The sequence below is a fragment of the Chiroxiphia lanceolata genome, chromosome 5 (genome assembly GCF_009829145.1).
Source record: "Chiroxiphia lanceolata isolate bChiLan1 chromosome 5, bChiLan1.pri, whole genome shotgun sequence".
Classification (NCBI taxonomy): Eukaryota; Metazoa; Chordata; class Aves; order Passeriformes; family Pipridae; genus Chiroxiphia; species Chiroxiphia lanceolata.
The window spans coordinates 574,664-599,871 of record NC_045641.1 but is presented as its reverse complement, the minus strand read 5'-3'; the positions used below and the strand labels follow the sequence as shown (position 1 = coordinate 599,871).

The 25,208-nt window shown below is 56.2% G+C and overlaps 1 protein-coding gene across 1 annotated transcript in view; it reads left to right on the top strand.

Moving 5' to 3' along the window:
• Positions 1–25,208, top strand: part of SHANK3 (SH3 and multiple ankyrin repeat domains 3) — a 242,417-nt gene that overhangs the window by 162,252 nt on the left and 54,957 nt on the right. Inside the window, 2 exon segments of the mRNA XM_032688085.1 lie at positions 1,252–1,327; positions 22,023–22,105. Coding sequence (XP_032543976.1) covers positions 1,252–1,327; positions 22,023–22,105 — 159 coding nt within the window.

The window sequence follows — 25,208 nt, the reverse complement described above, 5'->3', positions numbered from 1 at the left end:
TTCCCAGGCATTCCCAGGCAGCTGCCTCCTTTCCCTGGGAATTTCCCCCTCAGCTCAGGGCTGGGAACCCCCCGGAGCGGGGTGGGAATGGTGAGGGGCTTCCCGGGCTGATCCAGGTGGAGGTTTCCCTCGTTTGACTCCTCCTGCGTTTATCAGTCCACGACTTCTTTCCAGTAATTCCTTTCCAGTAAGATGAATTCCTTTCCAGTAAGAGTAATTCCTTTCCAGTAAGATGAATTCCATGGTTCTTTGGGACAGTTTCTCCCAGGAGCTCAGGGACAGGAGGACCCCCTGATCGGAAGCTTCGTGGGGAGCCCCCAGGTCCCCCCGCTCCGTCAGGCTCCGGGAAATCTCCTTCCAGACTGGGTAACACACGTGGGGCTGGAATAACACCTTGGATCACCAGGAATGCTCCCGAGCTGCACCTCGCTCACCCCACTGTCCTTGTCCCTGCTGGGGGGTCTCTGTGCACCCACATCCTCCTGGGGGGTTTCCAGAGCACCCCCAGCACTCCCGGGATGCCGCAATTCCCGCAGGTTGGGAATTCCCTGTTCCCATCACGTCCCCCTCGGTAAATTGGGAATTTTGAGCACATTTCCCCCTTCACGGATTTGTTTATGGACTGTGCACCTGGGCCCCTCGGTGTGCATGGAAAACACGTGGAAAAATAGAAACACTGGGGAATAGAAGCCCCTCGGGGTGTTCCAGGCGCTGGGGCTGTGCCGGGGAGCGGTGCCAGGGTTCCACAGGGAAGCAGTTCCTGGCATTCCCAGCTTTCCTTCCTCGTGAATCCCCCGTGCCCAGAGAGCTGGTGACCACCAGGTGAGCAGGAAGGCTCTCAGGATTCTTGCCACCCCTCCTGGGGGAGCCCCATCCCTCCGTGCCGAGGGGTGGGAGGGGGACGTGTCCGGATGGAAGTGGGGCAGGAATGTGACTGCTCCCTTGGGACCTGCAGCTGAGTTTGCCTCTCCCGTCTGGGGACTCCTCTTTGACTCCACTCGGTGAAACGGGAATGCCTTGATGTGGTTCAGGAGTTTTGGGGCCAGGATCTGAGGAGGGATCTGGGAAGGATCCCAGGAGCTGTGTGTGTGCCTGCGGGGCTGGGCACGGGCACGGGGCCGGTCACTCCCGCACGGATCATTATTTATTGATAAAATTCCTGCATGGAAACGGGATTCACTCGGCTCGTGGCCCCGTCAGGGAAGCAGAAAGCTCAGGGAAGTGATTTGGGATGTGTCTTTTTCCTTGCAGAAACCAGAGAAGACAGAACCAAGCGGCTCTTCCGACATTATACTGTGGGCTCTTACGACACCTTCACCTCTCACAGGTAAGGAGCAGCACCTTTGGCATCCCAAGGAGGTTCGTTTCCATGGAAAAAGTCTCTGTTTCTCCTGACAGAGCATTTTGTGTCCGTGGGAAGGGAACTTTTCTGGTTGGTTTGGTCAGTTAGAGCCTAAATTCCAAGTCCTGGCTGAGGCTGAGGTGAACAGGGAGCCTGGCTCGTGTCTCAGTTGAGGATGGAACGTTCTGGAGAAGTTTTGGGGTTCTCCAGGGGCTGAAGAACTCGGTTTGGGGGCAGGTGCAGTTTGGCTCTGAGGGGGAGAGGAGGAGGTTGATGTGCAGGGATGGCCTGGGGGCACCGGAGCGCTTGGATGTGCCGGGGGTGTTCCTGGGCTTTGAGGTGTTCTCCAGGGATATCCCGGGACATGGCACCTGAGCAAACTCACCCTGGCGTGGTGCCAGGCCTTTGGGAAGGTGGTCAGAGTGCCCAGGGGATGAGCTGGGACAGCAGAGGTGACGTTGCTGGTTCTTCGTCCTGAGCGCGCGGCTGTTGGACGCGGCCAGGATCTGGGAATGGTTGGATTCGGGAATGTGCTGTGGCACTGGGGTTCTGTGTCTGGGGGATGAACGCAGGGACACTCTGGAATATGCTCTTCAGAGCTGCTGTTCATGGAGGGATCTGGCCAGGGGTGGTTGTTCCTGGTGTGACAGGAGCGAGTCGTGAGGAGCCGTTGGATGAAAATTAACATCTCCTGAACTCCTGGGGCTCTCCCACAAGGTGTGTCCTGCCTGGCTGGGCTGCTCATCCCAGATCTGTCTGCCTGGCTCTGGTTTGACTCCAAGGAACGTGTGTAACTTGTTTGGATTTCCAAAAATCCCGGGATCTTGCAACTTCAGGGCTGTTGGTACTGGAGTGAGAGGGGAAGTGCTGCTGTGGCTCAGAAAACACTAGAAAAGAGAAAAAAAGGGGAAAAAATGATCCACTTGCACCATGGCCAAAGGCTCCAGGGAACCCACAGAAGGTCTGTGCTGGGGTCACTGGTGGCTCTTGGTCTTAAAGAGCAGGAAATGGGTGAAAAATTGAAAATGAGTCAAAATGCTGTTCTTTAAGTGAAGGAAGAGCAGGTGGGTGGGATTGGATCAAATGGGGTTGATAAACAGTGTGACAGTAAGAGAGATTTATTTTGGCACACGGAAGGGAACACGCACCAGGAGAAACACTGTGAGGAGCTCTTGCCCAGGATTTGCAATTCCTCAGGAATAAAGGTCTGATGTCACCGTGACATCACGGGGCAAACATCTGCTGGAGCACTGAGGCTTCAGGACCAGCCCAAGGAGGTCAGAAAGTGGCAGTAAAGCAGTTGGGGAGGAGGGTCCTGATAAACAGCAGCTGAATCCCAGCATGGAAAAGTGAGAAGCAAATTCTGTGGGGAAGAACCAGGAGTGGGATCTCACGTGCAGGGAGGTGTTGGACTGACTTCTGCTCAGCCTTTGGGGATTGCTCTGATTCCAGGCCAAACCTCCAGAGGCAAATTGAGTTTGTGGAATTCTTTGGAAAGGAAAAAAACCTCCCCAGAATTGTGAATTAATAATTATGGATATCATGGAATGACAGAATGGTTTGGTTGGGAAGGAACATTAAAGCCCACCTTGTTCCAACCCCAGGGACACCTTCCACTAGCCCAGGTTGCTCCAAGCCCTGTCCATCCTGGCCTTGGACACTTCCAGGGGGTAACCACAACCTTTTTGGGCAACCTGAGCGTGTTCCTGGAGCGAGGAGGTTGGAGTGGGTGACCTCAGGCGTTCCTTCCAAGCTCAGGAGTTCTGGGAGTCTCCTGGTGCAGCTTCTGAGCCCGTGTGGAGGAGGAAGGATGGTGGGATGAAGTGGAGTCGTCTCCCATGGGTGGGTGAGCTGAGTCCCTCAGGGCAGAGGGCTCTGGGAACAGAATGGGGATGTTCTAGGGGGACAGTTTGGCTCCAAGTGGCTCCATTTCCCCAGAATGTCCTCACAGGGCAGGGAAGGAGGTTGTGGGCACGTGTGTGCCCTTACCTGCACCCTGAGCAGGTCTTTCCCTCCTGGACTCCTCCAGGACTGTCTGCAGGATGCCAAGCCTCTTCTGCACCCCAGTCATCCCTGTCTTCTTGCAGATCCAATTGGTCTTGGCATTCCCATGGAACCATGGAATGGTTTGGGTTGGAAGAGACCTCACAGATCATCTCTTCCCAAGCCCAGGGCCTGCCAAGTCCTGGTGAGCTGGTGGAGCCCGACTGGGACCTGCTGGTGCCACCGCTGGCTGTGACACCCACAGGTCTTGGGGGGTGGCCTGGAACTCATGGGAGGGTTTGAGCTGCACCCCCGTGGTGTGGTGGGTGCTTGTGGAGCTCCACCAGGAGCTGGAGTTGCGTGATCCTGGTGGATCCTTCCCAGCTCAGGTGATCAGGGCACGAGGAGCTGGAGCTGCAGGTCCCTCGGGTCGGGATCGTGGTGGCCCATGGCAGGTGCTTTGTGCAGGTTTGGCAACAGAATAAACCACTCAGTGTCCTGCTCAGAGTCTCCCTGAGCCAGAGTTGACATCCTTGTATTTTATAGCTTTTAATGGATCGTTATTCCCTTCATTTTCCCAATGATGTGCAGCTGGAGTGGATGAACCCCCCTCCTGCAATGGAGTGCCCATCCCTGGAGGTGTCCCAGGAAGGCCTGGCCGTGGCACTCAGTGCTCTGGGCTGGGGGCCAAGGTGGGGATGGGGCCCAGGGTGGATCCATGGGCTGGGAGGGCTTTTCCAACCTCAGTTATCCTGGGATTCTGAGAAGGTGCTGGAGTTGGCTGCGTGGAGCAGCAGAGGAGCTGCTGCTGTGTCCTCTGCTCCTGCTGTGCCAAAATACAGGTTGGGGACAGGAAAAGAGAAAGAAAGTCCTGAAGGCCCAGGTTAAGGCTCGTGGTTCGTGCCCAGGTTGCTCTGAGCGTGGTGTGAGGACTCACCTTAACAAATTGGAAAAAAACCCTGGATTTTTCCCCGTTTTTTTTAACCCTGAACCACTCGGGCCAACAGATCCCTTGGGAGCAGAGTTAAGATCCCACCAGGGTGCTGTGGGATCACTGCAGCACGTCAGCAGCACCATTTCCAGGAGGGAGCTTATCCCACCATCCCCAACTTCACTTCAGGTCTCAGACGTGGGAGAGGATTAACATAATGACAGTGTTTGAGGAGCAACTTAGAGAAGTGCTCGAGAAAATTACACCCCGGTGGGTTTGGATTCCAGGGAAAGCCTTGGAAGCAGTGCCACGGTTGAATGGATGCCCCGGGAAGCAGAGCAGGGAGCAGCAGCCACGGGCTGGACAATGGAGCTGGGGATGGGATGGGATTTACTCTCTTTGGCTTAACGAGGTGAACGGAGAGCTTGGGGTGCGTGGGATATTTGGGAACACGAGCAGATATCAGGACAGACAACATCAGAACAGAAGTTGGGGTTTGTGTGTGGAATTGGCCTCTGGGTCAGCAAAGCCTCTGAGGTGTGACTTCACCATGGATGGTCGAGATGAGGTGGGGGAGAAACTCCCCTTGGACGGTTCTCCAGCTCTTCCTGATGTCCCTTGGAGCTGTAACTGCTGGTAAAGACCAAGCACGAGGCTGCTCCAAAGTCTGGGATGCCCCCAAGGTTGCCAGAAGGCAACCAGAGCCTTCCCCATCCTCTGAGGGTGAGGAGGGACAGAGCTCAGCCACCCTCGATGGTCCTGCAGGTCCCTCCCAACCCAGAATATTCCGGGGCTCTGAACCTCATCTGGGCTGGACTCGGCACGAGGCAGCAGGGAGAGGAGCCTGAGCTTGTCCTTACCAGGAAGAGGAGATCCCAGGGGGAATTGGCTCCTCTGATGAACTGTGTTACGGGAGGAGGAGATTAAAGGGATCCGAAATTACCTCCAGAGTGCAGAGCCCACGTTGTGCTAGGCACAGCTGGGAAGGAGGAGAATTGGGAGCAAGAGACAATTCGGGATTTATTTTGTTTCCTATTATTCAACCTCGGGGATTAGTTGACCAAGGGAGAGAGATTACAGCCGTGAGCATCCACCAGCCATCTGGATGGGCCTCCCCTGGAAAAGAGGGAAAACATGAGGGATCTCTGAGCAGGGATTTCTCTGCCCTCACATGCTGTGACTGGCCAAAATAATGCGCAGAATTATGGAATAATCGAGGCTGGAAGGGTTGTCTGGAGGTTTCTGGCACAGCTGGTGACCCAGAGCAGGTTTCTTCACGTGTCTCCAAGGCTGGAAGTTCCACAGGGCCCACGAGGGCTGAGTTTCCAGGGGGGAAAAAGCTTTCCCTGTAGTATCTCCTTTCAATCCGTGGTGCTTTGGTTCGTGTTGTTGCCTCTTGTCCCATCCCTGGGTGCCCCTGGGGGTCCCTTTGTCTCACTGCAGCAGTGGGGTGTCCACCATGGAATCATGGAATTGTTAAGGTTGGAAAGGACCTTTAAGGTCATCAGCCCAGCACCACCACCACGTCCACAGCCATCCCAAGTGCCACATCCACACGTTTGGTGAACACTTCCAGGGGTGGGGAACTCCACCACTGCCCTGGGAGGCTGTGCCAGGGCTTTACAAACCTTCCCATGAAACAGATTTTCCCTGATATCTGATTCAAACCTCCCTGGCTCAATTTGAGGCCGTTTCCTCTCGTCCTGTCACCCGTTCCCTGGGCGAAGAGCCGTTCCTTCAGCATTTTCCATATTTACTGTCTGCTCTGGCCTGTCATTCCCTGTGAGTTCAGGATTGGTGGTAAAGCCCCTGAGCAGTTGGAATTCTCCCCAGTTCCTGCTCCAGTGAGCTCCCATCCAGGAGGCAAACATCAAAGAGGGGGAAATGGCATTGACTTTTCCCGTTGTTCTGTCTCCCTGACTGACGGGAAAGCAGGAGAGGATCCATGTTCCAGGCAGGGCTTGGCCACAGGGATGGCCAAAAATACCTCTGAAAAAGGAGTTTCGTGGTCAGAAATGAATTTTTGGGGGCGAATTTTTGGCGAGTGTTGTGGAAGTGGAGGTGCTGTCTGAGCTGAAGGGGAGGGGTCCCTGTTCCCGGTGGGATGGGGTTCCCGGGTCAGGCCCATCTCCCTGGGAAAGGCAGTTTGCACTGGGCTGGTGCAGCATCATTTCTATGGCAACAGGAGAGTGGAGGGAGGGAATGAAATCTCTTCCTGAAAAGGTTCCTGTGTAATCCCACTTGTCACATCAACATGCCTTTGGAAGAGTCTGCTCAGATCTTCTGCTGAGCAGCAGCTTCCGGGAGCACTTCCCTCCTTCAGAGAGAGCTACAGCAGAGAATCCTGGAATCCTGGAATGCTTTGGGTGGGAAGGGACCTTAAAGCCCATCCAGTGCCACCCCTGCCATGGGCAGGGACACCTTCCACTAGCCCAGGTTGCTCCAAGCCCTGTCCAACCTGGTCTGGGACACTCCCAGGGATCCAGGGGCAGCTACAGCTTCTCTGGGACCTCCCCACCCTCCCAGCCAGGAATTCCTTCCCAATATCCCATCTACACCTACTCTCTTTCACACAGAGTGGGAAAAATGAGTCCCTTGTGCCAGAATTCTCTGCTTTCCCTGAAATTCAGAATTTCAGAACTGGTGGGTAACACGAGGCTTCACGGCCCATTTTGTCCAAGAAATAGGATCACTTCCCATCCCTGGAAGTGTCCAAGGCCAGGTTGGATGGGGCTTGGAGCACCCTGGGCTAGTGGAAGGTGTCCCTGCCCATGGCAGGGGGTGGGCACTGGGTGGGCAGGTGATCCTATGATCCAATGCACTCCTTGGGCTGAGAGAGGAGCCCGAGCTGAGCAGCTCCAGCCTCCGGAGCTGCCTGTTAATGGTTAAAGGAGCGTCGGAAAAGGCCTCGTTAATCCCTGTTCCTTCTCTCCTTAAAAAAGCCAGTCAGGATCATGGCAGGTTGAAGAGGAGGTCCTGGGAAACCAGAACCAGTCTGTCCAAAAATGATTTGCCAGGGGCACAAAGGTCAGTGGGGTTTCCCTTTGGTTTTCCCTCCCTTTCTGCAGCCGAGCGCTGGATCCTGGGAAGGTGTTTTGCTCCCAAACGTTCTGGAGCCATGAGGCTTCTCAGCAGGCAGGAGCAGGGCAGCAGCTGATGACACACACAGGAGGTTGGAAAGAAGGGAAAAAATAGAAAGTCTACTAAAATAGTGTTTTACTTCATCACAGAGTCCCAGGATGGGTTGGTTGGAAGGGACCTTAAAGCTCATCCAATCCCACCCCCCTGCCATGGGCAGGGACACCTTCCACTAGCCCAGGTTGCTCCAAACCCTGTCCAACCTGGCCTTGGACACTTCCAGGGATCCAGGGGCAGCCACAGCTTGTCTCCTAAGGGAACCCACAGTGTGGGAGTCTCTTACTCACAGTTGTAATTTACTCACCCGAATAATGAAGAATTAGAAGAGGTTCAGAGCCAATAAACGAGGGTGACCCAAAGCAGGGACCACATCTGAGAAGAGATTAAATCAACTGGAACTCTCTGAGGTGCCCAGGGAAGATGTGACAGAGAGTTTTATGAAACCATGAGTAGGCAATGAGAAGGTGAACAGGGAACAATAGTGATTGCTCAGTACAAAGGGATGAGGTGGCACTCGGTGGAATTAGCAGGCAGAAAGATTAAAATAAAACAAAGTACTTTGTCACACTGCAGGTGATTAAATTGGAGGATTTATTCCTGCTGCATGTTGTGGAGGCCAAAAATATAAATGGATTCGAACTGGGAGTGCAAAATTAGTGAGGAGTAAAGTGGTGACCAAGAAATGCCGTGAGCTGTGGAGGGGCTGGAGATGGGATGACTCTTCCCAGGGAACAAGGGAAGAACGAGAGGAAACAGCCTCAGGGGAAGTTCAGGTTGGCCATGAGGAGGAATTTGTTGCTGGAAACGGTGGTGAGGCCTGGACAGGGGCTGCCCAGGGAGGTTTGGAGTGCCCATCCCTGGAGGTGTCCCAGGAAGGCCTGGCCGTGGCATTCAGTGCTCTGGGCTGGGGGCCAAGGTGGGGATGGGGCCCAGGGTGGATCCATGGGCTGGGAGGGCTTTTCCAACCTCTGGGATCCTGGGATTCTGAAGAATGTGGTGATTGGCTGTCAGAAGAAGGTGCCATGTGGGGGTCCAGGATCTTGTCTTCTCTTTCCATCATCTTTCTGTGCTGTTTGTTCCTGACTGGTACCCGTGAGGGGAGGTGGGGGCTGCAGCTTTCCCTTCTGCTCCTTCAGAGAATCCCAGGATGGTTTGGGTTGGAAGGGACCTTAAAGCCCATCCAGTGCCACCCCTGCCATGGGCAGGGACACCTTCCACCAGCCCAGGTTGCTCCAAGCCCCGTCCAACCTGGTCTGGGACACTTCCAGGAATCCAGGGGCAGCCACAGCTTCTCTGTGCTGTGCCAGGGCCTCCCCATCCTCAAACCATGTCTGACCTGAGTGATTCTGTGATTCCCTGAGAACAGGAGAGGTTTTGTGAATTGTTTTTTTTAAACAACTTTGTCAGGCTCTCCTCTGAGCCGGTGCTGTCCTGAGGATCAGCTGCAGTGCCTGCTCCTGGTCTGTGGGGGCATTTTTGTGCCACCATCACGTGCTGGAGTTCAGCTGCTGTAGCTCTTCCAGGGAAGTCACTCGTGACTTGTGCTGAGATGACAGGGAAGGATAATTCAGCCCCTGTGATAGATCTGCCAGAGACACACGTTGGGAGAGCAGGGACTGAAAATGGGATGCAAATCACCTCATCAGAGCAGAACTGCTGTGCTGGCTGTTCCAGCACTGCCTTACCCATGAGAGCTTGGTCTGACCAGAATCCCAGGATCCCTGAGGCTGGAAAAGCCCTCCCAGCCCATGGATCCACCCTGGGCCCCATCCCCACCTTGTCCCCCAGCCCAGAGCACTGAGTGCCACGGCCAGGCCTTCCTGGGACACCTCCAGGGATGGGCACTCCAAACCTCCCTGGGCAGCCCCTGCCAAGGCCTCACCACCCTTTCCACCAACAAATTCCTCCTCAGCCCCAACCTGACCCTCCCCTGGCCCAGCCTGAGGCCGTTTCCCCTTGGCCTGTCCCTTGTTCCCTGGCAGCAGAGCCCGACCCCCCCCGGCTCCCCCCTCCTGGCAGGGACTTGCAGAGCCAGAAGGTCCCCCCTGAGCCTCCTTTGCTCCAGGATGAGCCCCCCCAGCTCCCTCAGCCCCTCCTGCTGCTCCAGACCCTTCCCAGCTCCCTTCCCTTCCCTGCACACACTCCAGCCCCTCCAGGTCTCTCCTGTCTGAGGGCCCAGAACTGCCCCGGGATTCCAGGGGGGCCTCCCCAGTTCCCAGCACAGGGACATTCCATGGGGTTGTGGTGACCCAAGGGCAGGACCCGGCTCTTCACTCAGTATTGAGCAGGGTGTGAGGACCCCATGGCCAAAGGTCCTTTCTGGGAATCTCTCCTCGGTGAGGACACCCCAATGGACACACACCTTCCTTGAGGCAGGAGTTGGGACTGTGGAGGCTGCCAGGGGGGGTGGAACTGGGCACTGCTATGTCCTGCTCCCAGGCGTGACCCCAGTGTCCACTTCTGGATTATCCCAGGATCATAATTCCCTGGACAGGTGAGGATCTCCTCCCAAAGACTGTGACCTGTGCAGGGCCAGGTAGCCCTGGAGTTCAAACAACAGTAGTAACCTCTCTTTGTCTTGTGATTTGAATTTGATCCAGTGAGTAAAACGTTGGATTTGCTGACATCACTTATGGGGATTTGAAAGTGGCTTCTTGGCCCGACTTCTGTCGGAGATGCTGAGGAAGAGCAGATCCATTCCAGAGGAATGATGATATCTGATGCTGGCACAGCACATAAAGGCCAAGGAGGGCTTCAGAGGGGTGAGGGAAAATCCAATCAGCAAATGGGAAACTGGATGTTTCAGTCGGAGATGTCATTTGATAATGGGTCCTGCTGGGATTCCAGAAGAGCTGTTTTCATCCCCTGGAAATTAAATATCCTGCTTTCTCCAGTGGCTTTCACAGATCTGATGGCAAGAGAAGGTTGAACTTCAGACCTTGGAGGCAGCTGACTCGGGGAATCAGAGTTATTGAGGTTGGAAAAGCCCTCTGAGATCATCGAGTCCAACCCTCCCCAGCTCTGCCAAGGCCACCACTGACCATGTCCCCAAGTGCCACATCCACAGGGCTTTGAAATCCCTCCAGGGACGGGGACTCCAGCCTGTTCCAGTACCTGACCACCCTTTCCAGCAAGAAATTCCTTCTGATGTCCAACCTGACACTCCCCTGGTGCTGCTCCTGCTGCTCCAGCCCCTTCCCAGCTCCCTTCCCTTCCCTGCACACGCTCCAGCCCCTCCAGGTCTCTCCTGTCTGAGGGGCCCAGAACTGCCCTGGGATTCCAGGGGGCCTCCCCAGGTCCCAGCACAGAGGTTTTACTGTTTTCCTGGTTGTGCCTGAAGAACTGAAGCACCAAACCAGCCCCGATGGTGGCAAAGCCTCAGCAAATCCAGTGTGTGCCCATCACAGGGGTGAGAAGGGTCATCCCTCTGCCCTGTGGTCCCTGAGGGCACCACGATGGCCCTGGGGAGGTGTTTGAGGAGCCCAATGTCCCCTCTGTGTCCTGGCCACACTCAGATCACCTCCAGCTGGTGTCTGTGTGGCCCAGAGCCCGAGCTGGACCTGCCTGGCCATCCCTGGAGCATGGGATCTCTCCCAGGGATCCCTCCCCAGGAGCAGCAGAGCTCCCCATGTGTGAGCTGCAGACATTTGCATATATGAATATTAAGGGCCACGTGCCCAGCAGGGATAACAAGGCAACAAATCCCTGCTGGGCTGGGGGATGATTTGGCGTGGGAGGGAATTACTGCTGGGGCTGCAGGGCAGGAGAGACTCCAAGCACAGCCCGTCCCCCTTCCCAGCTCCTGCCTGGGAATGCCTTGGGAAAGGGGTTTCCTGGTGAGTTGTTTCGTTAGGAATGTTAATTAACTTTCAGGCTGGTGATTACTTGGATGGTTGATCTTTCTTTAAAAAAAATCAGTATTCTGCTCGTTTTCCCGAAGTTTCTGCGGCGTTTATGTTGTTTCCTGTCTTTTTAGGAATATTTATCAGCGTCCTGTTCCCTCCATGTTCCCATGGGGGAAGTATTAATTAGCCAAGTGTTGGTGCAAGTCTTAATCAGCAAAGTTTTCCCACTCCTATTTCTGTCTCAAGGTTTGTCATGGTGGGGTCTCCACAAAGAGAGGCTTCTTTCCTTCCTTGTTTTTTAAACTGATGTGGACCAAAAGGATAATGGAATCGTTAGAATATGAACTGGGGCTGGAAAAGCACTCCCAGACCACTGAGTCCAAACTGTGGCCAATCCCCACCTTGTCCCCCAGCCCAGAGCACTGAGTGCCATGTCCAGGCTTTCCTTGGATGACCTGCTGCCAGGGAACAAGGGACAGGCCAAGGGGAAACGGCCTCAGGCTGGGCCAGGGGAGGGTCAGGTTGGGGCTGAGGAGGAATTTGTTGCTGGAAAGGATGGTGAGGCCTTGGCAGGGGCTGCCCAAGGAGGTTTGGAGTGCCCATCCCTGGAGGTGTCCCAGGAAGGCCTGGCCGTGGCACTGAGTGCTCTGGGCTGGGGGCCAAGGTGGGGATGGGGCCCAGGGTGGATCCATGGGCTATGAGGGCTTTTCCAACCTCAGGGATTCTGTGAAAATCAAATGAACTGTTTTTTCTCACGGTGTCTTTGCTGGCTGGAAACCCTCTGCAAACCCTGAGTGTGAAATTACTGGGAGAGGAGAGAGAAAAAAAAGGTTTTGTTTCTGGGTGTTCATATTCTAAACAGAGATGACAAAACATGCAGTGAGAGCCAGAGTTGTGTTAACTTAAAGTTACTCTTAATTACAGTAAGAAGTTAATGATAATTATTATGGAGGAAATGTGTCAGACCCAGGGGAAACACAGTATTAGAATGAGAATTGTGGAAATTACTGGATATCGTGAGTACGACATGGAAACCTGAGTCCAGGGAGGAGACACTGTGGTGGAGGCAGCAGTGTGGGGGTCCTGGAATCCTGGAATGGTTTGGGTGGGAAGGGACCTTAAAACCCATCCAGTGCCACCCCTGCCATGGGCAGGGACACCTTCTACTAGCCCAGGTTGCTCCAAGCCCCATCCAACCTGGCCTTGGACACTTCCAGGGATCCAGGGGCAGCCACAGCTTCTCTGGGCACCCTGTGCCAGGGCCTCCTCACCCTCCCAGCCAGGAATTCCTTCCCAATATCCCATCTAACCCTACCCTCTGGTGTCTGTGACCCCTGATGGGGACATCCCAACATTCCAAGGGTCTTTCCTGTGGCCAGTCTGATGTGCAGCGTTGGTGGGTCCGTGCGTGTGCTCAGGGAAGTGCCCGACCTCGGAGCTGGCACCTGCTGGTGCTGGGAATTCTGTCCAGGGCCACTCTGAGGGTGAGAGCTGAGACATGGACATTTTATCTGCTGGCACACACAGGGTGGGCACAGCCATCCATGGCACCACCAGGGCGTTGTAAAGGTCCCCTCTGACTCATCCCGGGAATCAGCCGATGACAAGAGTCTGCTGGCACCGGGAATCATCCCCGTGGATGCCAGAACAGCCAGGGAGCAGCTGCAGCCTGAGGTGCTCCATCCACGAGTCTGTGCTCTTGGAGAAATTAAATAATTGCTATGGAGCCCTTGGAGAATTAGGGCTTAATTGGTTAAATCTCGAGTTGCAGCAGCACCCCTGGGAAAACAGCAGGATGTGTGGGATGGAGTGGGGCCTCGCTTAGGACCCATTTCAACTCCTGCATGGCAAGTGGTGCCTGCTGGAGGCAGAAGCAGCTCTTCTTGGAAGCTGGACAGGGCAGCAGGCCCAGGGAATGAGGGGTTGTCTGAGCCCTGGGAAGCTGGAGCCAGCTCTGTCCTTTCCCCCTGGCAGCTCCTGGCCGTGTCCAGCAGAGCTCCCCGTGCCCAGCTCAGCTCTGCCCAGGCCTGTGGGGTCTCCACAGCAGCTCCTTGTGTCCATGGGCTGCCCGGGGATGCCAGGGAGCTCTGGGCTCATTCCCCCTTCTGCCTGGGAATTGTCACCTCACCAGTGGCCAGGGGGGTTGGAATGAGGTGATCCTTAAGGTCCTTTTCCAGCCCAGTCTGGGATCTCTCTCCAGCCACGAGACCGTGGGAGAAGTGGATGAATTTCTTGGAGTGTGAGCAAGGAAGGTGTTTTAGGCTGTGGATGATCCCTTCCCACCACTCTTCATGGAATAATGGAATATCCTGAGCTGGAAGGGACCCACAGGGATCATCGATCCAACTCCTGGCCCTGCACAGACACCCCAACAATCCCACCCTGGCCCTGAGTTGTCCAAACACTCCTGGAGCTCTGGGCCATGACCACTACCCTGGAATGAAATGCCAGAGGGCAGGGTTAGATGGGATATTGGGAAGGAATTGCTGGCTGTGAGGGTGGGGAGGCCCTGGCCCAGGTTGGCCAGAGAAGCTGTGGCTGCCCCTGGATCCCTGGAAGTGTCCAAGGCCAGGTTGGAGCAACCTGGGCTAGTGGAAGGTGTCCCTGCCCATGGCAGGGGGTTGGAATGAGATGAGCTTTGAGGTCCCTTCCAACCCAGACCATCCTGGGATTCTGTGGTCTTGCTTTGTCCCCAGTTTTCTTGTATTCTTTCCCAGAATGGGGGATCAGAGTTACCACCATTATTTAAGATGTGGGGTCACCTTGGCTGTGCCAGTGGCAGAAAATTCCATGTCCAGCTCACTTGGCTCATCATTCCTGACCGTTGTAGGACGGTGGGCTGAGACTCCTTCACCAGCTGTGCTCCATATCCCCAAATCCTTCACCCTGGTGTTGATGGTCAGCTCAGAGCCGGGGATTTTGGGTAGGAATGATTTTTTTCCCACGTGCATTAGTTTTTCTCCACCTTACTGTTCATTGATTTTAAGAAGATTCTACTGCTCCCCGTGGTTTTCCTCATCTTTATTATCCTGAATAATTGAGCATCATCAGCAAACCTTGTTGCCTCTCCTTCCTCCCTCCCTCCTGACCCATCTGGGGCTGGGCTGAGCTGTGAATGTCCTGGCCCCGATCCCGGGAGGCTCCGCCGCTGCCCTTTCCTCTGATGTGAAATCCATTCATTTATCTGGAACCTTTTAAGAAATTTAACACGTAAAAAAAACCTTCCTTCTCATCCCTCAGCATCTTCACTTCCTCGAGAGGTTTTAATGAGAGACCTTTTCAAGTGCCTTTGGAGATCTGAGCGGACGCGGGTGGAGTTTTTCTCCTCAGGTTAATTGGATCTCGGCTGCTTTTCCCACTGCTCATCCCTCCTGGCTGGCTGGAATGTCACCCCTGGCTCTGCTCTGGTGTTGGTGTGTCTCTGGAATCTGGTTGTGGTTCTGTGGGTGTTAATTTCCTTGCTAAAGGTGCTGCTGAAGAGATGGTTGAGTTTGGCCAACTCCTCCCGTCGTGATCCAGCTGGAGGCTGCAGGAGACACTTCCCAGCAATATGGATTCAAACCCTTCCTCACTGAGGGGTTCTGGGGACCCAGAGGGCTCTCTGGTGCTGTTGACAGGAGCACTGAGTGTTGGGGTTTTCCCCACCTTCTGCAGAATCCCAGAATTGCTGAAGGTGGGAAGGGACCTCTTTTACCCACCTTGAATGTACTCTGTCACGGGATCCCAGGATGGTTTGGTTTGGGAGGGGCCTTTAAGCCCATCCAATCCCACCCCTGCCATGGGCAGGGACACCTTCCACTAGCCCAGGTTGCTCCAAGCCCTGTCCAGCCTGCCCTTGGACAATTCCAGGGATCCAGGGGCAGCCACAGCTTCTCTGGGCAACCTGTGCCAGGGCCTCCCCACCCTCACAGTCAGGAATCCCTTCCCAGTATCCCATCTGACCCTGCTCTCTGGCACTGGGAAACCATTCCAGGGCAGTGGTCACGGCCCCAAGGCTGCCAGAGCTCTGGGATTGTTTGGACAACATTCTCAGGGCCAGGGTGGGATTGTTGGGGTGTCTGTGCAGGGCCAGGCTGATGATCCCTGTGGGTCCCTTGCAGGGCCTAAAGGGGCTCCAGGAGAGCTGGAGAGGGACTGGGGACAAGGCCTGGAGGGACAGGACACAGGGAATGGCTTCCCAGTGCCAGAGGGCAGGGAGAGATGGGATATTGGGAAGGAATTGCTGGCTGGGAGGGTGGGGAGGCCCTGGCCCAGGTTGGGCAGAGAAGCTGTGGCTGCCCCTGGATCCCTGGAAGTGTCCAAGGGCAGGTTGGACAGGGCTTGGAGCAACCTGGGCCAGTGGAAGGTGTCCCTGCCCATGGCAGGGGTGGCACTGGATGACCTTTCAAGTCCTTCCCACCCAACCCAGTCCATGATTTTGTTCCATAACCTCCCATGGAGAATCTTGGGTTTGGGACCTGCCTGTGAGTATCTGACACTTCTGAATGTGAAACCCTCCCCCACAGGGACCACAAATCCTGTGTACGTTCTGTGTCAGGGCTGTGCCTTCCCTGGGTGCTGCTGTGGTCCCAGGACCATCTGACCCCGGGTGGGTTCCCACAGAATTCCCACTCTGGCTGCACTTGCAAACTGATTTCCTGAGTTTTGCTGCCATTTGTGAGTCGTTCCACAGCTCCATATTTGGGCTGCTGTGCTGTTTCCACATTTAACCTGCAGGAGATCACGATTCTTCCCATGTTCCTCCTCTGAAAAGCTTTGGGCTGTGCAGGGAGGATTCCTGGGTTCCACTATCCCCGTTTCCCTGTTGTTGAGCCGTTCCAGCTCCTTCCTGCCCTTTCCCAATCCATGGAGTTTTTCTGTGCCGTGTCCCCAGCACGGTCCCTTTCACAGCCCCATCTGTCTCCTGGGATAAATCCACATTGTAGGATTTGGGTTTTCCAGGCCTTGTTTTTATTATCCCCACAAAGGTGCCTCATTCTTCCAGGACACGTCGGGGGCGAGGGCCCGACCCCGTGGGCTCTGATCTCCTGGGTCACGGTCCTGTCCCTGGCAGGTGACAATTCCTGTGCCATCCCCCTGTCCTTGACCATTCCCTGTTTAAGCAGGATGGGTTTCCTGGGCAGGTGGCCCATTCCCAGCTCTGAGGGATGTTTGTTCCCTCATCTCTCCCGGTGCTTCTGCTCATCCCCCGCCGACGTCGGCGTTGAACAAAGAGGTTCCTGTGGAGCAGAATTCCCACAGGTGACTCCAGCTCTGACAGGGATCAGAGCCTTCCTTTGCCTCCTTTTTTGGCAAATCCCAGTTTGCTGAAGATGTGACTGTGAGGGATGGGCTGAGCTGATTCCTCGTCCCCTCTGGTGCCAGGTGGGATAACCTGGGATCAAGCCCAGCTTTGCCTGTCCAGCTCTTCCCATAAAAATCCAGCACAAACAGCTTCTTCCTGCTGCCATAAATGTCCCCCTGGTTTTTCCCAGGATTTATCTTCTGTGCCTCTCTGCCGTGGCATCTTTTCCTTGGCTGCTCTTTGGTGTTCCCAGCAAGCATCCCAAGCTTTTTCAGTGTCCATGAATTCAGAGTCCAGGCAAAACATGTCTTGGACTTTCTGAGGCTTCTTGTTCCCTTGATACCCTAAAAGTTACCGGCTTGGTGGCTTTAAATGAAATCAGTCCAGTGCTGAAAATGTTCTGGAAAACTGTCCATGTTCCAAAAGGGAAGGTGCTGCTTTTCCCTGCCTTTTGTTGCTGGTTTTCCTCCCTCTCTGCAGTAGCTGATCCTCAGGATTTCTCTGCTGCTCCAGCTGGGACCGAGCAGTGCTGCTTTGGGGCTTTTTAGTGGTGGCTGAAGTGTTGTGACCAGTCCTGGAGGGAATGTGATCCCGAGGAGCACATCCTTCCCAAGGGCTTCTGCTCTTCCAGGTCGGGGGAATATGTGACTGGAAGTGGTTTCTTCTGGAGTTTCAGCCCCTTCTCAGCTGCCACTTTGGTTTTGATGTGGTTCCTAATCAGGGCCTTGATGAGCTGCCTCCTAAAGGAATTAAGCAGAAAGTCTGGGTGATGCCAATCAGGGCCTCAGGACCTTGGAGCCTGAGGAGAGAAGGATCCAGGGAAACCTGAGAGCCCCTTCCAGGGCCTAAAGGGGCTCCAGGAGAGCTGGAGAGAGACTTGGGACAAGGCCTGGAGGGACAGGACACAGGGAATGGCTTCCCACTGCCAGAGGGCAGGGATGGATGGGATATTGGGAAGGAATTCCTGGCTGGGAGGGTGAGGAGGCCCTGGCCCAGGTTGCCCAGAGCATCTGTGGCTGCCCCTGGATCCCTGGAAGTGTCCAAGGCCAGGTTGGATGGGGCTTGGAGCAACCTGGGCTAGTGGGAGGTGTCCCTGCCCATGGCAGGGGGTGGCACTGGATGGGCTTTAAGGTCCTTCCCACCCAACCCATTCTGGGATTCAAACATAAAAGACCCATCAGGAAAATAAAAACCTGTTTGGGTTGATCCACTTGGTTTCTCCCAGGAGAAAATGTTTCAGAGGTGCCACAGAACTTCCTGGTGGAAACACCTCTGGAGGGCAGGAATGGCTTGGAAGGGAAGGCCCCTCACTGGGGACTATTACATGAACGTCCCTCAAGAAGAACTGAAGTTGAGCTGAAGCTGATGCTGGTGGAGAGATCCTGGAACCCCAGAGCCCCTGAGGCTGGAAAAGCCCTCCCAGCCCATGGATCCACCCTGTGTCCCATCCCCCCCTTGTCCCCCAGCCCAGAGCACTGAGTGCCACGGCCAGGCCTTCCTGGGACACCTCCAGGGATGGGCACTCCAAACCTCCCTGGGCAGCCCCTGCCAAGGCCTCACCACCCTTTCCAGGAGGAAAGGTGAGCAGGGACACCTTCCACCATCCAACCCGGCCTTGAGCACTTCCAGATGTCCTCTTCGGGACTCTCTGCTCTTGCCCCCCATCCTTTGGGCCGTGTGGGGTCAGGGGCAGGCGGGGGGATCGTTACCTAACCCGGGATCACGTCACGGGGCTGTGGGGGCGGCCCTGGGGGAGTGGGAACTCCTCGCCCCGGCCCGCCCAGCTCGGGGTGCAGCTGTGGCAGTCACTGGAGCCAGGGGTGCCATTCATCTGGCAGAGGTGGGGGCGGCTCTGGGAGCAGGGAATGAATCACAGCTCCATTGACTTCACTCCCAGCTCTCCATTGAGTCTAAAAGGAGCCCGGAGCCGTCGCTGGGGGTGCTCGTGTTCTCCTCGCCCACGGTTAACTCGCTGCCTCCCGGGGCCCCTCCGGCGGGGAGGGGATGGATCCAGGGCCTGGACAGCATTCCTGGGGGTGTATCCCCAGTCAGGCCCTCATCCTGGCTCACCAAAGGGTGACACAGCTCTGAGGTGGTGTTGGAGGCCTCTCCTGCCTCCAGCTTGCCCAGGCTCCTTCTGCATCTCCCGATTTCGTTTCCATAGTTTTCCCTGCAGCACTTTGCGCTTTTCCTTCATTCCCTGCTGTTTTCCAGACCGTTTCTCCAGTGGCAGCACCACGTGAATCCAAACCTGCTCTTCCAACGTGCTGCTGCCCTCTCTGCTGGGACCTTCTGCACACTGAAGTTCCCTCTCTGTTCCCTCCTAACTCTCCATGAGCACGTTGAGCTCATCCCAAGGCAGACCCCGGTGAAATCCCGCTTGATCCATCCTTGCGGTTCAGCAGTGAGAAATGTGTCAATGCAGCTCTTTCCTCACCTTGCAGAGGTTTCTGTCCCCTTGGTTTTTTATGGGAATGCCTTGTAGGGGCGTGGGGAATGCTCGGCTGCCATCAGGCTCCGTGTGGCAGCTCTGCCTTTCCCGTGTTCAGGAGACCCTTTATTGTCACCCAGAAATCAGGTTCCTTTGGCACATCCCGTTCCCCTCCGATCCATTCCACCTCCTGTTTGTCATCACCTGGATGGTTTATTAAACCTCTCTGCTGTTTGTTAGAGGATTTGCCAGGGAATTAAAGATGAGTTGCTTCGTTTTAGGCTTCCTTTGATCTTTCTGCTGCCTGTTTATAGAGATGAGCATCATCCTTTGTGCGGCTCTCCGGGAATGCCGAGCGTGCCAGGTGAGCTCTGAGACAGCCATGGCACGAGTCAGGCACTTTCTGACACCTCAGTGAGTTTCTCCAGGCCCAGAGAGTTGAAACAAACTCTAAATTCTTCCAGCTGCTGGGGTTTTTTTTTCTGGAAAGTCAGAGCTTGGCTTTGCTGTTCTGGTGACACCAGGAGTTGGCTGGAGCTGGTTTGTACAGACCTAACCATGATATATTTGAGTTGTTCACTTGATAGGTCATGGAATTATAGAAAGATTTGGGTTGGAAGGAACCTTAAAGATCGTCTAGTCCTGCTCCCCACGGGCAGGGAACCTTCCACTAGACCAGGTTGCTCCAAGCTCTGTCCTAGATCATAGAAACCTGGAATTGTTTGGATTGGAAGGGACCTTAAAGCCCATCCAGTGCCACCCCTGCCATGGGCAGGGACACCTTCCACCAGCCCAGGTTGCTCCAGGCCCCATCCAGCCTGGCCTTGGACACTTCCAGGGATCCAGGGGCAGCCACAAGTGCTTGGATTCAGGAATTACAGTGTGAGGTTGTCCCGTTCTCCTTCCTCGGACAGGAGGGTTGTGTTACTGGAATGACCTTTCCCAGGCATGGGAATCTGCTTCCAGAGGGCTGCCCTACACCTGGAAAGGAGGATTTTGTTGGAGGGGGGAGAGTTTCACACCTATTGAGGAGCAGCTGCATAACCAGCTCTGCTTTTGGGGCAGGAGATGTGTGAGGTGACAGGAATGGGGGGCTCCACGACACCCTTAAAGTGCTTCCCGGTTCTGTTGGAGTTTCTCCATGTCTGGGTACTTCGTTGCATGAAGTCCCTGGGTTTTCAGATTCCCTGTTTTCCGTGGATAATGTGGAAGCACATCCACAATTACAGCACGAAGTGAAATATCAGGGAATTGCAGGGAATTCAGGCTCTGTGTCGCTTTACATTCCATGGATGATGTTTGTATGTCCTCGTATGTAATCCCCGTGTGCTTTTGGGATGCCCTTCCCCAGCTCTGGAAAGCGCAGGAATATTTCTATATTCCTTGTAGGAGCTGTCGTGGCGTTGCCGGCAGAACGGGTGGGATTGGGATGCCTGGAAATGCTGCAGGTGGGCGGATGCAGAGGAGGGTCCTGTCCCGGTGCCCGTCGGTCACGGGGAGCGCCCACGGGAACGTGGTGATCCCTGACCTTCCCTCCGGCACCACCCGCTGCCTCCCCACCCCTGTGCCAGCCCTCCGGGTCCCTGCGGGTGGCACGGGTGTCCCCGGCAGGTGATCCCTTCCCTCCGGAGGGGCAGGAGGAGCGGGGAGGGGGAGGCGTGTGCCGGCCCCGGTACCGCAGTGTGATTCCCGCTGCTCCGTGCCAGCTCCTGGATGCACATCCCCTCCCTCTGCCCCCTCGCTCTGCCCGTGCCGTGGCGGGGAAGCTCTGGGGGGATTCGTTCCCACTACCACGCTCCGGGCAGATCCTTCGCCGCCCGTCCTGGCCCTGCCGGGGATCCTCCCCATCCCCATCGCTCCCATCACTCTCCAGCACAGTGGGAAGGGGATGCAGCAGCCCCTTCACCCGGAGACGAGCAGGGGATTCACTTCTCCATCTCTTGATCGCTCCCCATCCTTCCCATCTCTCCCCATCACGTTGGGAAGGGGATGCAGCAGCCCCTTCACCCAGGGACGAGCAGGGGGATTCAGTTCTCCATCTCTTGATCGCTCCCCATCGCTCCCCACCACGTTGGGAAGGGGATGCAGCAGCCCCTTCACCCAGGGTCGAGCAGGGGCTTCACTTCTCCATCTCTTGATCGCTCCCCTTCTCTCCCACCGCTCCCATCTCTCCCATCGCTCCCTCCTCGCCGCTCCCGCTTTGGCTCCTTGTGCCACCTCCCCCCTTTCCCGGCGCTGCCGAGAGCCGGACCCGGGTCCCTGATTAATTCGGCTCTGATGTCAGACATGCGGCTCTGCTGGGAGGGATTTGCAGGGCTGCGTTTGCTCCGAGCGTCCCCCTCCCGCGCCCCCCGCCCCTCCCGCCGCACGTCGATGGCATTTGGGGAAGGGGCTCCGGTGGGCGCCGGCCCCGCGGAGCTGCCACTGCTCCACCCGCCGCTGGATCCTCCCGCTTCTTCCCCGCCGGTGCCTTTGTTAAAGTGGGACAAGGAAATGCATCCCCCCTGCTCCTGGCAGACCGTCACTTAGCAACGCGGCGGGGAGGGGAGGGGGGGGGTGGATTTTAGGAGAAGATCCGAGCGCCGGGATGAGGATTTAAACTCTGCCGTGCTCAACTCACCAAAGAGGCACCTTCTCCTTTTCGTCGAGCAGCCGATTTTTTTTCCGCGTGAGAGGCACCCGGGAAGTCTGAGAGAGCCGATCCCCCGATGCCCCCCCACGCTCCGGGCAGCCTTTAAAGGGGATCCCGAGGGGATCTGTATCCCTGCATTCCTATGCAGGTGACTGCGAGGGGGCCCGGTGGGCAGCAGGGTGATCCAGGCAGCCGGGGCTTTCCTCCTCCTCCTCCTCCTCCTCCACGCTGAGGGAAAGTAGCTTTTCATCTTTTTTCATTCTGACTTTGGGCAAAAGGGAGGGGAGGGGAAGCAGCTTGAGCCCAACTCCCCGCTGAGATGAGACGGTGGATGAGAAGAGGTCTCCTTGTCACAGGCACAAAGGCCACCTCCGCCTGGCAGCATGGTGCTGAAATCTAACCCTGGCATCATTCTCTTGTGCTCTTTCCTGCCCAGTGACTACATCATTGAGGAGAAGACGGCCGTGCTGCAGAAGAGGGAGCATGAGGGATTCGGGTTTGTATTGCGAGGGGCCAAAGGTAAGGGCTGCTTCTTTCGCTGGCTCTGGGGCTGGGGCGGGAAGCGCCTTCTCCTCACCCTGCCCGGGCTCCGGATCCCCAAATTCCCGTGCCCGGCAGCCCAGGGAATTAGGGGCTCTTTAGGGGACTCTCTTCTCCGGCTCTCTCCTTGCCCGGGTGCCGTCGTGGCGGGCGGGCGTCGCTCACACTTTCCGGGGGGTTCTGGTGCGGACGCTGCTCTTCGTGGCTTTGAGATCCCGGGAATGTTCACTCCCCCCTGTTCCCCGGGAGCGTGACCCGGCTGCAGCCCCGTGGCGTCTTCGGTTCAAATGCTGCAAGTTTTTCCGCTGTACTTTGGCTGTGGGGAGTTGGGGGTCCTTTGAGGAGCCCTGGTCGTGCTGGGGTTCCCGAGGGAAAACCGGGAGAGGTGTGTCCCGCGGCTCCCACCGTCCCTTGGATCCCGTGCCGCTCATTCCCGGGGCGCCCCGGGGTGCTCCCGTGGCCGGACCTGGGGTGGGTGGTTCCTGTGGCTTCTCCTGCCAGAAATCCATCTTTGTGCTGCAAAAAAAAGAGGCCCTCGGGGACGGGGAATGAATGTGCTCGTATGGATACAGGGAACGGGCTTCAGCTCCCGTGCTCGGGAGGCAGGAACGCCTCCGGCCGGAGAGCCCTGTCCTTCCCCGGCACTTCCAGGCTCTTGGAAGCAGAGGGACAGTGGGAGCAGGGGAGCAATGGTGCAGCTCTGTCCCTTCCGTGTAGGATGTAGCAAGGTGTGGGAGGGAAAGCTGGAAGCAGCTCCCTGGGTAGTGCTGCTCCTTCCCCGGACCTCGGTGCGGCTGCGGATTCGGGCTCTGATCTCCGGGGGGGGAATTTTGGGGGGGATTCCTGGATCGCCTTTGTTCTGCCCGTGGAAGGGCTCGGTGCCGGTGGGTGTGTTTGCATCCCTGTTGGAATATGGTTGCTGTCTCTTCCTCCCTCTCTCTCTCCCCTTCCCTATGGATGTGACATACGTGTCTGTCCGTGTGTAGCATGAAGTGAAACTTCACGGCTCAAAATGGCATCCATTTTTTTTTCCCGGATCGATCTTGCCCCTATTGTGTTGGGAAAAACGGATACATTTAGTCCCGTTGCCCATTTTTCCCCCCCTTTTTTTTTTATTTTTTCTTCTGTGCCCTCCCGACGTTTGCAGGCTCTGCCTCTCCCTTTGTCTGCCGAGGCTGAAGGCAGGACCGGGAGCGGATGAAGTGGGCGTGTGGCTGTGTGGGATTTGGGAATCCTGGCAGTGCTGCAGGGCACCGGGAAGCGCGTGGCTGCAGAGGGTCGTGGCGTGGAAGCCGTCGGAGCGTGGGCACGGTCTGGGAGGCTCCCCGAGCCCCTCAGGGAGCAGCGTTCCCTCCACAGGGAGGGGAATGTGGTGGATCAGATCCCCCCGGTGTTTCCCAGCCCCTCATCCCGGTGCTCCGTGGGGTTTGGGCTGGAAGGAGCTCTGGGACTCTCAGCGTGGCCCCGTCGGTGTCACCACTACTCCATTTAGGGAAAAACGCTTAAGGAATCGTGGTGTGAAAGAGGAAAAGGGGTCTGGAAATGGGGGGATCAGAGCATCATCCCTTGCAGGGGTGGGAGATGGATATTGTGGACTCAGCTGGATGATCCTCAAAGGAATCTGCTCTTCGTGCTGCAGGGAGGGTGTGAAAATCCTTCCTGGCTTCTCTCAGTCCTGCTGAGGGTTCGTTCCTTCCCCAGCCCGAATTTGTCCCTGTGAACACCTCCAGGAAGAGGGCTCAGGCTCTGCACCATCCTGGAGAACCAACCCTTCCCAGCCTGTCCCATCTCCACCTCTGCCCCGTTCCGGAGGAGGTGACATCCCAGTCAGACCAGCTGAGCCTTTGGACAGAGCTTATTTTATTTCATCCTGGTCTCTGCAGGGGATGAGCTGCAGCATTTGGACCTGGGGCTTCCCTGCAGCCATTGCCTGGGAATGCCCAGAGAAGCTGTGGCTGCCCCTGGATCCCTGGAAGTGTCCAAGGCCAGGTTGGACGGGGCTTGGAGCAACCTGGGCTAGTGGAAAGTGTCTCTGCACATGGCAGGGGTGGCACTGGATGGGCTTTAAGGTCCCTTCCCACCCAAACCATCCCGGGATTCCATGATCAGAGAATCCTGTGGAGCAAATGGGAGGGGCTGGAGCAGCCCCTTCACCCTGTGATGAGCCAGAGGATTCACTTCTCCATCCCTTGGCCCAGAGAGGTCCCAACCTGTCACACATTCAAATCAGAGACCTGCTCAAGGTGCTGAAAGACATTTCTTGGCTTACAACAAGGTCAGGTTGGGGCTGAGGAGGAATTTGTTGCTGGAAAGGGTGGTGAGGCCTTGGCAGGGGCTGCCCAGGGAGGTTTGGAGTGCCCATCCCTGGAGGTGTCCCAGGAAGGCCTGGCCGTGGCATTCAGTGCTCTGGGCTGGGGGACAAGGTGGGGATGGGGCACAGGGTGGATCCATGGGCTGGGAGGGCTTTTCCAGCCTCAGGGGTTCTGGGATCCTGAACTCACCAGTCAAACCTTCCATACCCAAACTGGAGCATCTCCCTCTTCCCGGCCAACCCATCAGGGACTGTCTGTTTGGTCATTTCATCCCTAAAATATTCCTGAGCTGGGGCCATCCTGTGAGCAGAGGGTGTTACAGCTCCTGCAGGGACTGCTCCTCACACTGCCAAATCCACTCTCCAAATCCACTCTGCCCATTCCTGGGCAGGGGAATAGCATTCCCAGGCCAGTCAGTGCCCGTTGGCATCTGGTTGTAGTGGGTTTTTGTGGGAGCAGAGGCACAGGGAACACCTGACTTGGGAATTTACACTCTAAGGAAGGAGTAGATCCCATCCCTGGAAGTGTCCAAGGCCAGGTTGGACGGGGCTTGGAGCAACCTGGGCTGGTGGAAGGTGTCCCTGCCCATGGCAGGGGTGGCACTGGATGGGCTTTAAGGTCCCTTCCAAACCAAATCATTCTGGGATTCCATGATTTTACGGATAACAAGGATATCACCATTAGTACAAACAATGTATTAAAAAAAGGAAAAGAAAATGGCTCCAAGACTTTGCTCAAGGGCAGAGCTTTTGTCTGTTTGTCTGGGGAGA